Source organism: Phoca vitulina, unplaced genomic scaffold, assembly GCF_004348235.1.
Source record: "Phoca vitulina isolate PV1807 unplaced genomic scaffold, GSC_HSeal_1.0 scaffold3, whole genome shotgun sequence".
NCBI classification, from domain to species: Eukaryota; Metazoa; Chordata; class Mammalia; order Carnivora; family Phocidae; genus Phoca; species Phoca vitulina.
In genome coordinates this window covers 92,805,936-92,819,617 of record NW_022589706.1, presented here as the reverse complement: position 1 = coordinate 92,819,617, position 13,682 = coordinate 92,805,936, and the positions used below count along the sequence as shown (strand labels likewise).

General features: G+C 38.5%; 1 protein-coding gene across 3 annotated transcripts in view; it reads left to right on the top strand.

Annotated features, from left to right (window-relative positions):
* SEC24D (SEC24 homolog D, COPII coat complex component) overlaps positions 1-13,682 on the top strand; it is a 99,594-nt gene that overhangs the window by 71,831 nt on the left and 14,081 nt on the right. For all 3 annotated transcript variants that reach the window (XM_032401091.1, XM_032401092.1, XM_032401093.1), the window contains exons 14-19: positions 6,112-6,228; positions 7,240-7,410; positions 8,438-8,534; positions 8,665-8,810; positions 9,804-9,942; positions 10,768-10,886. In XM_032401091.1, coding sequence (XP_032256982.1) covers positions 6,112-6,228; positions 7,240-7,410; positions 8,438-8,534; positions 8,665-8,810; positions 9,804-9,942; positions 10,768-10,886 — 789 coding nt within the window. The remainder of the gene's footprint in view (positions 1-6,111; positions 6,229-7,239; positions 7,411-8,437; positions 8,535-8,664; positions 8,811-9,803; positions 9,943-10,767; positions 10,887-13,682) is intronic.

Below are 13,682 nucleotides of genomic sequence, written 5' to 3'. Positions count from 1 at the left end.
AAATGCTATGTAAATTTCCTGATATATGATCATCATACATGAACCTATGAGTCTTTCTACTCTGAGAAATTAGTACTGGGAATAGAATTGTATTCATGTGCTCTTGCCTGAGAGGAAAGATGAGTGGATATTCGTAAGCCAGCACATCATCAGTTAAGACAGTAGAGTGGAAAGAAGAGCACGGGCATGGCTTCTAGATCACTCAAGTCAGCATCCCAGCCCAACCCCATATTTCATTTCTGAAACGGAGCAATGCTGTCTTGTAATGATGGGTTCACACTGGCAGTCCACGAGAGGTCTAGAGGCTATTTAGCAGCTTTGAAAGACAAAATAGACAAAGCAGATTTGACCACATGCATTCCATGTGTCGGAAATGTGGTGTTACCTAGGATACATTACTGGGAAACCACTGTGTTGGTAATAACTGTAATGTTCTTTGACGTTACTCATGCACTAACAACTGAAGCACTCAGCATTCTCAGTGCTCACTTACCAGAGGCCAGTTCATTTCATCCAGTGTATTTTTGCATCTTTTGTGTGTTATTTTTTGTTACCTTTGCAATTTTATTGTTAGAGTAATTAATGTACTCTTTTACACTGAAGTTTAAAAATGAGAACCAATATCTAAATAGAACAACTCTGAATAACTTCACAAATATCAATGTTAATATGTAGTAGTATTCTTACAAAGTAAAAGAACTATTGAGGTGCCTGGCTGGCTTGGTTGGTGGAACGTGCGACCCTTGATCTCAGGGTTTTGAGTTTGAGCCCCAAGTAGAGTGTGGAGATTCCTTAAAAATAAAACCTTTAAAAAAAAAAAAAGTAAAAGAACTACCTTTATAACAGGTAAAGAACTGTCTTTTTAAAAAGGGAACTGTGTTTGTCAAGTGACACAGCTGGACTTAGGTCCTGCAGAGGTAGGATAGCACTCCACGCTGTGGGAGGAGAAGCAAGGCAGGCCCTCCTCAATTAATGAGTCACAGGGTCATGTGTGAAAGGGTGCCTACTTTTTAAAAATGCAGATTTCTGGCCCCTCTCCCAGAGATGCTGATTCATCAGCTCCCCAGTTTGTGCTACTGATCACCCATATTTGGGAACCACCAGCAAAAGGAATTATTACTCACTGTGCCTTACGTTATGTTAACTCACCAGAAAATTGTGTACCTGACCCATACAACTTTGTATGTTACTTTTGTACTAGGAATGCTTTCACTTACCCATGATTTAACATCTTGCCCTAAGCTTTTCATCAGTGGTTAAATTAAGAGAAAACACTATGAAGAAAGTTTCTTTCTTGTGTGCAACATTAAATGAAGACATTATTGCATATTAATCAATTTCTTACATGTGAAAAGATTCACTAGCTAGTTCCCTAGAGTCAGTTTTTACAAGCATTATAACTCCTAATGTTCCTTCTAGCCTTAACTACCAAGAAAGATACCAATAATACTTAGGGTAGATTTTCTAATTTAATTATTTCCTTTCCATGACCTTCTTGCTGATTTCTAGTTCTTTACATTTAGTTCTTACATCTAGTTCTTTACATTTCTAGTTCTTTACATTGGTGATTCTTTTGTATGTGTATCTTTAACTGTTCCTTCAAAACTTTTTTATAAGTAGGTAGTTGATATTTAAAAAAAAAACAAAAAACGAAATAATGAGACGTTTCTCCTTCATCTGCCAGAAAGATTCTGGGTGGTTATAATTCACTATGTGAGAGCAGCACTGCTATAGTACAGTTAGAACTTGTCTGCAGTTTATGCTTTCTGCCTTCGAGCCACTTGGTTAGGTTTGGATGAAGAAAATAATTTTTCCAAATAGGATAAAATGTGTGTGTGTGTGTGTGTGTGTGTGTGTGTGCGTGTGTGCATGCGCGTGCATGATTGTTCTCTGCCTCTGACAGAGTATCTCCTCATCTCTTCAGGCCCTCTGTGGCTAAAAAGCAGTCAGGCTTAAATGTGGGTAACTTACATACAAGGGCCCTCCAATGCTTGTCTGAAGTCATTATTAGGCAAAGAGCTAACATTTTTGAGCATTTGTAGGGTAGTATCTAAATATTGAGGAGACCACATCATTCATTCACTTGTTCTTTCAATCAAGAAAGATTTATTGAATGTTTGTTAGGCAATGTGAGGACTACTGTTCTAGTTCTAAGTTGCTTACAGTGTGTTGGAAAAAATCTAACTCTGTAATACAAGACATATTTATTGCTTGTATTCCCCAAAAGAGGGGGAGGGAAGGAGAGCAAAGAGTAACTTGGAAAGCCCAGGACTGTGGCTGGTCAGCTGAAGTGCTCAGGGGATTATGCACAGGAGGCCAGAGATGAGAGTCTCATCCTGTGTTGACAGGGAGTAGAAACTGAAAGAACATCGAAGTGCAGTGTTTTTTGTGTGTCCAAGGAAGACATTTTAGAATTGGACTCCCCCATTTGAATTATAGCTTTATTTTCTATCAGCTAGATGCCAAGTAAAATCTATATATAATTAGTTGTAATAAACTTCTTGAAGCACAGTTGACAAAAACTAACAAACAACATGTGCTAATTTGTCACAAAGATAAGGAGAGAAGGTTTAGAAAGTTCTTATACATACTTTCTCAAAAGTCCCTGAACTATTCAGCTGCAGGCTTCGATACACTTTTTTTTTTTTTCCTGTTGTACATGCATCTGTGACCATGGCATCTTGTTCTCTTAGTGCCTTTTTTTCCACATAGTCTTTCAAAATCTGCATCTCTTCTCAAAATCTGACACTCATAATTCAACTACATGTGAGCTTCTGGTATTGTCTTTTAACTTGGCCAAACAGTAGTTTTCTGAGTTAGCTATTACTTCCACCAGAAAACTAAATAAATAGAATTAGGCAACAAATTGGAAGAAGTGGCCTTTAATGGTTATGCTTCAAATATATCACGGGTTGGGGAAATTTATCTTTGAGTTATCTTAATGTATTTCTACATTTGATTTCAAGGTGATGCATCACAACATTCCTTCCATTCTTTCTAAAATTTAAGGAGCACCTTTAGAGTGAAAGCACTAGCTAGACCCCGTAGGGCTTAGAGAAACACACTGTAGAAAAATCAAGGTCCTTCCTTTTTCATGAGCCTGTGACCCGTAGAAGACAGTAGGATACATAAAGTTGTGATTTGGTGTCATTAAGTCTTATCTGCAAAGTAGAGTGGGGACAGGGAGGTAGAGGCAGCCAACTCTGTCGAGAGTGATATTAACATGTCTCTCAGAGGAGTGGACACTGGAGTTAAATTTTAAACAATGGGTTCTCCAGGCCAGCCTATCTCAACCTGCTTTCCATCATAATAAGAATGACCTATGTCATTGTCATTTATCAATTCTATATGGTACATTAATGTGGACACAATCAGATCTTGGTAAAAACGTAACAGATTTATAGGGATTTAAAGCATAGAATGCCCTAGGAGCTTTTTCTTTTATTGCTTCTTACAGAAGATTTTATAAGTATATGATCAATGAAATTATAAATCTAAAATTAAGCCATTTTAATTGGCTGATGAATTAGAAACAAATATGGCTATTTTATTTTTCTCAATAGTGAACTTTATTTTTCTAATGGGTCTTGATTTTTTCCTTTAGAGTTTTGCTCCATGGGTAATATTAACAAGGCAATCGTGTATGTTTGATTATGGTTAACACCATGTACTGGTTCATTGAATTCTCTCAACAATATTTTAATGTAGCTACTATTTTTCCTGTGTCACATATTAGGTAACTAAGGCTTAGAGAAGTTGAGTAATTTGCCCAATATCACTCAGCTAATAAATGGTTGGGACTCTTGTCTATGCCGATAGGAACTAGGACCTGTGCTCTTAAGTACTGTGGTATACAATTACAGTATTTGTACGAGCAGAGAATATCTAGATGGATGGAAGTGAATGACTATCTAGACGGATTGACAGTGAATTCCTTAGGGGAACTGGGTGGGCCAGGCAAGAAAAGCTGGGGAGAAGATGGACTTTTAAAAAAGGTTTCATACCTTTTCTGCTACTTGAATTAAAACAAACAGAAGGTACTTTTATAACAATGAAAGTAACAGAAATAAAAAAAATTAGTCCTAGAATTTAAAAATTTTTAACATGTCCTTATCAGTATTACTATAAATTTTACTGAGATTTAGTCGTAGGAACGAATGTGTCTTAATTGGCCAAAGTGTTCATAGTGTCTTTTTCATGTACACGTAGGGTCACTGCCTATGCTTCTTCACTCATCCTTGCCTTCTTTCTTAACTTATGCTGTATCAATAATTTTCAATAGAAGGCTAGTGCAGCAATAAAATCCCTGCTCCGTGCTGACCGCAGCAAAGACAAGACGGCGCACAGGTTATGCGCCCCTCCCCATGTGTCAGCTGTGACCCACTCCACAAAACAGGTTGAATGCCACTTAGTGAGACACATTAGGACAAGGCTGAACTTGATTCTCTCCATTTGTTTTTTAGGGAAGTTCTTCACAAACCCATGTACCTTGGTAGTAGTAGCAAATAACTTACAACACCTCTTAACAGCTGACCCAGGCACAGCAGAGTGTGCCACTAACCCCAGGCCTTTGCGAACAACAGCTCCAGGCCAAGAAAAGGGAGACATGGATTCCAGCTAAAGGAACAAAATGTGCAAAGATACGGAGTTGTGTAAAGCACGTGGTGTATTCCAGGAAAGCAAAGCTCGTATTGTTGAAACTTCTAATGCACAGGATGGCAGGGGTTAGGAAATGGGGAGCTCCAGCTGAGCTCCAGAGGGCCTTGTAGGGCCAGAGGTTCACTGGCTGTGTGACCTGGGGCAAATGGGATGAGCCTCAGTTTTCCTAGCCTTAAAATGCAGACAACGTTACCTTCTGCACAAGATTGTGAGTATTAAATGAGAGATGTGTCCGAAGGGCCTGGCGCAGGGCTGCACACAGGGTTGTTGGCAGCAACTCATCTCGCTGTTTTTTACCCTCCCTGCTCCCACACAGATAAAAGAAAATGGACTTTATCATGTAGTAGAAAGTCTCCAGGATTCTTTTTTTCTTTTCCCCGTTATAATAGCCATCTTTATTTGTAAAAATCCAGATATAAAATGTATTCTTTCAGTCTTTCCAAGTTTTCCTTTTTACAAAAACAAAAAGGCACATAAAAACCCTCCCTGCGGTCATTCCCATAGACGGTGTTTGTCAGGCAGCCCCCCCCCCCCCCCCAAGGAGAAACGCCCCATACATGATCAGAACAGTTACCTTTATTGCAGAGAGTGCTCTGGCAGCAATATGCCAGGATCGTTTGGAGAAAGGCAAGATTGGAGGGGTCAATATATTGAATCATTTAATTTCAGTAAATTTTGCTTAGTAGATTACTTCTTAGGTCCTTAAATAAGATTTTAAATATTTTTAATGCTGAATCAACTTTCGTGGAGCCTAAATCATCTTTTTATTGCTTCCCAGGGACGACATATATAATCTTGATCACGCATTTTTCCTTTTGTCATCCTGCCTGATAGCTGGTTTCTTGTGTCTGTTGTTGCCACAACACTGCTACATTCTTGTGCATTCTTCCTTGAAATACCACTTCAGGTGTAATCTATGCTCACTGAAGGTTTCAAAGAGGGGCTTCTGTTGCACCATGATCCTGGGACTTCTGTTTACTTTCGCATCATGGGATTCACTTGGTCCTGAAAGAGTGTTCTGTAGGCTAAACAAGAAAGTATTTCCACTGTAATACATCCTCTTACTAGTTTTTCAAAGCGTCATGGTATAGGGAACTACATTCAAATACTGGCTGTTTCATTCACAACTTGTGTGACTTCGGGCAAATCACTATCCTATCTAAGCCTCAGTTTCCCAGTCTATAAAATGGAGAGAATAGTACTTGCCCAAGGACACAAAGGTTATTAAGAGGATTAAATTATATATATTATATATTTATAAATTATATATAATATAAATTATATATATGTATATAGATATTACATGTAAATATATATATAATTTAATCCTCTCAATAACATATATATAGTGTTTGGCTCATAGAAAATACCTATATTTTAATTTATTTTCTGATTCCCTTAAAGTAGAATTTCCCCACCCAAGACATTTTCTATATATTTTTTTTCTTTTAGGCAGCAGACTGTCCCGGGAAGCTGTTCATCTTCCATTCCTCCTTGCCTACTGCAGAAGCACCGGGGAAGCTCAAAAACAGAGACGACAAAAAGCTGATTAATACAGACAAAGAGAAGGTATTTGTAAACAATGGCCCTTTGAAGTGTCCCTGTGTCAGTTTTTAAAGGGCAGTAAAGAAAGAGTGAAGGTGTCCTTGTGTAAGAAAGGGAGAGAAGCTAAATGTAATGCATAAATCCAGGACATTGTATATTATAGGAATATTTTGAATTGCAAATAATTTAAGAAATGTTATATTCCTAGAAAAGCTGATTTCTGAAATAGTCCTAAATTAAAATAAGGCCTCAAACTTTTTTCATTGTATAATCTGTGTAAGAGACTAGGTGATAAGACTGTTACAGAAATGGCGGGGGGGGGGGGGCGCCTGGGTGGCTCAGTCGTTAAGCGTCTGCCTTCGGCTCAGGTCATGCTCTCAGGGTCCTGGGATCGAGTCCCACATCGGGCTCCCTGCTCAGCGGGAAGCCTGCTTCTCCCTCTCCCACTCCCCCTGCTTGTGTCCCCTCTCTCACTGTGTCTCTCTCTGTCAAATAAATAAAAAATTAAAAAAAAAAAAAAAAAAAAGAAATGGGAATGGGAGGAGATGCAGGAAGGAGATAAAGGTAGAGGGAGAATGTAGACGGCACCATATAACAACACTCCTGAGACAGGAAGTAGAGGTACCTGATGCTCAAAATGCGCTTTGCTCAAATGTATAGCCGTTGCTGGGGGGACAAGTCAGTGGGAAGGGTAAGACTATGCGGTAGGCACCAGCTACTGGCCACATGACACCAGACAGGTTGCCCCACATAGGTCTGTAAAGGTGAGACAGCAACGTCAGTTTCATTAGCGCTGTTGGAGGATCAGATAACATTGCTGGCACACGGACATTTCACACAGCACGAGCCTGGCACACTCTGGGTGCTCAGTGAACGGCTGCCGCATTGGTGATGACCATACTTCATTCCTTCAGCCCAGTTCACTTAACTGGAAACAGTTTTTCCTTCATTTTAAAAGAAGTCAACAGAAATTAAAAATTGAAACCAAAAACATTTTGTGGTTTTCCTTTTTCCTTTGTGCCTCTTTTTCCTCAGACACTTTTCCAGCCCCAAACAAATGTCTACGACTCACTGGCCAAGGAGTGTGTGGCTCACGGCTGCTGTGTGGCCCTCTTCCTCTTTCCCAGCCAGTATGTGGATGTGGCCTCTTTGGGTCTCGTGCCTCAGCTCACCGGAGGAACCCTTTACAAATACAACAATTTCCAGGTAAAAGCCAGCAACTTGTTCACCTCAGGTTTTCTACTGCCATTTGACTTGAGGCGCTTAAATCATGGGTTAAGAAAGCTATGCCCCCTTGTGGGCAGCTGGCAAATGTAAATGCTGTACCCATGGAGATTATGTATATGTGATTAAGCAGTTCCTTTCCTACTCCCTAAGTATTTGGCAACAGATAGAGCTCATTTAGCCTCAGAGGTGAATTTCAATGTAAGTTTGCATGATGGGGAAAAATACATTCTATATAAAATTTTAGTATTTTAAATATATTTAAGATACTGTTTTTCAAAGTGACTATGTATTTGTTTTAAATTGTTACGATTTGGGGGGGGGGGGTCCATTCATGATACCCCTCCCTTCCAAGCCTGAATTAAGAGACAGAGTCATGAGAGAGTAAAAATGTGAGCTCCGTACAGACTTAGGTCTGTGGGCAAGTGGGCTTTACCTTTCAGTGTAACAAACTTATATACCCAGGCACAGGGTGGGCACAGTTACAAGCTTCTCTTGTGGACAACTGTACCTTCAAAAGTTACCATATCGAGGGGCAAGAAATGTGTGCCTCCTACAGGCAGGCTGTCTCCCCAGAAAGAGGATCCAGAATAGACTAAGCTATGCCTACCCAGTTCCTTTACTCAGACTTACTACTCAGATATGTCACCTGCTCTCACCTGAGAAGAAGGGGTCAGGGGAGTGCCTCTGACTTATGTACCTATACATGGAAACATGGAGTGGGAATGAGTGTTCCCCCAACATAAATGACAAATGTTAATCATCATCTGTTTTTATTTAGCATCAATAAAATTATTTTTAATCATCTAGCTACATATTTATATTGTAAAATAGTTAAGGGATTTGGTAAGACCAAAGATTGCAAGTGAAGTAAAATTGAAAAAGCTTTAAGAGTCCTTTCTAAGATACCTGGATAAAGTGGGTTTTAATCAAGATTTTTAAAATGAGAATTGTTATTTTAAGTATTTTACTGCCATCTGGTGGGCATTGATCCTACTTTATTTTTCAGATGCACATGGATAGCCAACAATTTTTGAATGATCTCAGAAATGATATTGAAAAGAAAATAGGATTCGATGCTATTATGAGGGTTCGTACCAGCACAGGTAATTTTCAGTTGTACTATTTTCAAGTCTCTGTTGTGTAATTGTTTCATCTTCAAATTAATAACGGACCAGCAGAGAAAATAGTAATAAATTAAATAGGAACAAAATTTCCCTTTTTCCTCATCATTAGGTTTCAGAGCCACTGATTTCTTTGGTGGAATTTTTATGAACAACACCACTGATGTAGAAATGGCAGCCATTGATTGTGACAAGGCAGTGACTGTGGAGTTCAAGCATGATGACAAACTTGGCGAAGACAGTGGAGCCTTAATCCAGGTGATTTAAAATGTATTCCCATCTTTGGTATTTTAGTTTGTTACTGACTGGTCAGTGGGGAGACTAAAATACCATCAACTGAGTTCGTCTCTCTGTAAAGAAATTCAGTTCTATTTCTCCCCAAAAGTCATTAGGCACTCTGTGGTGTATTCTCTGCACCCTGATTTACATATGCTATTTGTAAGAAGTCATAATTGTATGTCATTGCATGAGAGGCCAGCAAACTGTGGTCAGTGTTGTAGGCATGAGCAAACTGCCAACAATGTTCACTTCTTTTAGGCTTTAGCACCCATTCATTCATTTGTTGCATTCCTACCAAATGTCAGACACCTTGTTAAGTGCATTATTATGTTACATGCAAATATAAATAGAATTTGGTTTTGTAGTAAATAAATTTAAGCAGAAGCCATGGAGATCTTGAATTAAAACAAGAACAATTATATCTAATGGTCATAGTTTTCAGATACTAGCATCACCCTTAAAGAATGGAGAGGGGTCGGCATTAAGTTGAGGAAGAACTCTAACTAATGTTTATTTTTTGATCACAGATATTTGAAGAAGTATATACTTGTTTGCATTCTTGAAATGCATATATCAGCAGCATACGACTTAAGTACATCATCAGAGTTAGTTGCATGTTTTTAAGGGAAGTGAGGCTTGAATAGGGCTATGGTCATGAACGTGGAAGTCTTATTTCTGCACCTGAATCCCTGGTAATGAAATCTGAGATATGTGAAAGTAGACTAGCGGTAGATGCAAACAGATACTCATGTGTGAAAGCCCGGTTAAAATTTAAGTTTAAACCAGTGAAGCGCTACATAGAGACCCAGTGTATGAATTGTCATTATACCTCCCTTATTTGTTATTGTTCAACGTGGAAGAATTTAGAGGTCTCTGAGCTGTACACACTGTTCTCTAAGTGTAAATAAAATCAGGCTAGCTTGGGTGGACATGCTGACCAGAAAACATGTGTCCTTGATCTTGCCTCTGCAGTGTGCTGTGCTTTACACGACCATCGGAGGTCAGAGAAGACTTCGGATTCACAATCTTAGCTTGAACTGCAGCTCCCAATTGGCTGATCTCTATAAGAGCTGTGAGACAGATGCCCTTATCAACTTCTTCGCCAAGTCAGGTAACACTCTGCTAATCCTGTGGTGCAGTGTATCTTGCCTAATAATTCAGTCAAGACTTGTTGGTTAATTGAATTAGTAACTGACAACTACTCTGGTAGCACAGCCTTTTGGTGGGCACATTCAGAACTTATAAAAGCAGAGTGCCAGGGAGAATAGTCAGCATTTCTCATTCCAGATTAATAATGAGATAACTCAGTTCAGGCCCACACTATACAGTTTTATTCAAAGTTTCCTTCGGGGGCTGGGGGTGGGTTCTGAGTTGAAATTTAGGAAGGTAATACTTAGACTGTTATTATGGTATGTAAGTATGCCCTCTAGCACCTGGGGATAATGGAAAGGGACTGTCCCTAATGTTGGGCTGAACTTGCCTATCCATACCATGATAATTACGAAATGGGAGGGGCCCGAGTTGGAATTTTCTTTGGTTCCTTCTCCCCTCCACAACCCCCATTTGAGATTCTACACTAAAGTTTCGAGGAAACAGCAATTCAGCCCATAGGCATTCAGGACATCAGAAGATGGCAAATTGGTCTTTCTTTTCTCTGTGTGTAGAGTTCTGTTTATAATATTCTGTGGAAAAATCTGGACCAATTACCTACCTTTTATTAGAGGTAGGCCATTGTTCTCCATTGGGTATATCGTTATACTTAGTAAAATGGAGAACATTAACAACTGACTTTAACATTTTAACACTGTTACTCCTTGCTGGGTGGTCTGAAGATAATAGCAATTTGTTGTTTGTTATTATTATCATTATTATCATTTGAAGGGATTGATTTCTGAGCCAAGGCTTTGATGCCCTTTTCATTGTTTTGTGCAATTAGCATTTAAAGCAGTTCTACACCAGCCCTTGAAGGTCATCCGGGAAATTCTGGTTAATCAGACTGCCCATATGTTGGCATGTTACCGAAAGAATTGTGCAAGTCCATCTGCAGCAAGCCAGGTGAGCCACTTATTGTACTTAGATCCTAAAGTGTTACAAGTGATACTAAATGTACGTTGTTTCAGCATTTGGCTATTAAAGGTTTATGATGTTCCAGGCACTTAGATGCTGTGCTTAATAAACTATACAACCAAGAAGATTGAAAATGCATTTGGGGAGGCTATGGTCTTTTTACAGCCAACATTAAAAAACTTAGTGGCTTTACAAGATGCATGAACCAAAAAATGTGTGTGCCTATTGGGTTGACAGTCACTACATTATGTATAAATAACAGAATGTTATATGTAAGAAATGTCATAATATAAATGGGATTCTCTTTTGCTTATAAAGATGACTATATGGTTAAGAAATGTGTGTGCTTAAATATCTTTTTAGGCATGTTAACAATTGTAGTTGATATGAGCAAATGGCAGGAATGATTTCTTTATATTTTATAAACATAAATATAATTTCTAAATATTGGAATTCTTTATATTTAAAAGTTAATAATAGGTATAAAGGGTTTTGAAGGAAATGTCTCTGGGTGTCATCTACTAACTTGGAAATTTTAGAAGATCCTTTAAATAAATCTCATTGAGACTCTTTCGGGTAAAAGAAAAAGAACCTCATGTTCACATTTATTTTTGTATCTGTTCTCTTGTTCACATTTTTCCCTATGTCAGTCAAAGCTAAATGGTACTTCTCATAATTTTATGTTGAATATCTGAATATAGAATTTGGATTGAAAGAGAAGACAGCGACAGATGGGAAAACTTTCTGGTTAACTCATTGTCAGAAGTAGTGGGTACTGACAGGATGTCTGAAACCCCACTCAAAAATAAACCTTGGGCTCCTGGGTGCTCAGGCAGTTAAGCGTCTGCCTTCGGCTCATGTCATGATCTCAGGGTCCTGGGACTGAGACGCGCGTCGGGCTCCCTGCTAAGCAGGGAGATTGCTTCTCCCTCTCCCTCTACCCCAATCCCCTGCTTGTGCACTTGCTCACGCACTCTCGCTCGCTCTCTCTCTCAAATAAATAAATCTTAAAAAAAAAAAAAAAAAAAGCCTTTAGCAGCAGAGATAATGTAGATAAAATCGGGGGGGGGGAATTTCATAATCTGGGTAAAGAAGGAAAATGAAATGCAGTTATTAGCTTGGACTTTTCACAAAAATTCCTTTCTGTGCTGTTCTAAGTGATTAAATTAGCCACTCATTCTTCTGTCTCCTGCGTTGACAATCACGTAAGCAGCTCTTGAATCTCTATGTTAAGTGTCAGTTCTCTTTATTAGCTAGAAGATGTGACACTTCAGTAACTAAATTCCAATATCAGTACAATTTCACAGTGTACTTGTTTAATTTATACAAAGCCCACCAGGTGCACCTGGAACGAGTCTAATCATGAGCACTTTACACCCCAGTTTTACTGTTTGTTTTACAGCTCTGGAAACATTATTCTGTCTCTGGAGTATCTCATACTTCAGAAGGATTAGTTGAAGGAGAACAGGTACACTTAGTGTCCTCTCAGAAAGTTTATTTGCTAATGTTAAAGCAATTGGATTCAAAGACCTTAAGTTAAAAACAAATCTGTTGCCTATTTAAGGAGAGAAATAAAATCTGTCTGTTCCTTCTGGTTTAGAAGTTAAAAGCTTTGTCTCTACTACTAGATCATCTGGTTATGCAATTTAATTACTTCTGGAGGAAAAACATGATGATACCATATTTTCTTTGAAAAAGTTGATAGAGATTATTCCTGTTCTTATGATGAGATTTTACTTTCTCTATGAACACATTTTCAAATTACATTTCAACTATTGATGCGCTTTAAGAAATGAGATAATTTAGATATCTTAGGATTATCCAGCATGGAGTGGGGAAAATGTAGGGATTATAAGACTTAGTGACAGTAGTATATTAAAATATACCATTACTTAGAAACATGAAATGGCTGGACTTGGGGTTCTCTTCAGAGAATGTAACTTCAGATGTGCTGCCCTCCCGTATTTCACTTGTGAGAAACAATATCTAAAATTCCTAAAGGAATTCCACTCTTTTCCTGTAGAGCCCAAAGTTTCCTTGATCTAAGCAGGACTATGAAGGAGCTGTATACTTGGATTATTTGACACTGGACCTCAGAAGATCTGCTTTTACTGAACTTTCAGAGCCAGGACTAGGTTGAGGCAAGAGAAGCATTTAGGGTATAAAATTTAAGGCGGCACTTACTCTGGAGGTCATATTTTGATGCTGGGTTAAGACCTAAAACTACAAATGAGAGTAAAGCAATGTTTTGAGTTTAAATAAACAAGGTAGATTCTTTTTATTAAATCTAATAACTCACTCTTCTGAACTTAAATATATTACATCGTACAGTGACTTCAAAAGGCAAGTCAAATGCACTTAACTGCAAATAGTTTTTTTTTTTAATTCATTACCATTCTGTCATTTCAAAACTCAGAGAAGAATTCTCTAAATTCAATCAAACTGAACTCGTGAATTTCTACAGCTTCCACACTTGTACCTTTTTTTCCCCCAAGAATGATTGTTATTCATGGAGGAGATCCAGGGAGGTGGGGAAAGATTTATAGAGTCCATCTGTTCCCACATTTTCTTCCCCACCTCAAAAACATTGGCAAAGAATGTCTCCTTGGTTTCTTTCACCCTAACTCCATTTTTTTCTTCATCATCAATTTTCCTCCTTATTTACCTCCTCTGTTTTCTTCTGTCTGCCCCCTTTCATTCAGTCTCTTCTGGTCAGACTTTTAGTCCTATAGGGTCATTGTAGGTCAGGAGTCTCACTCCTTGGTGGCACTTAGGACAACAGAT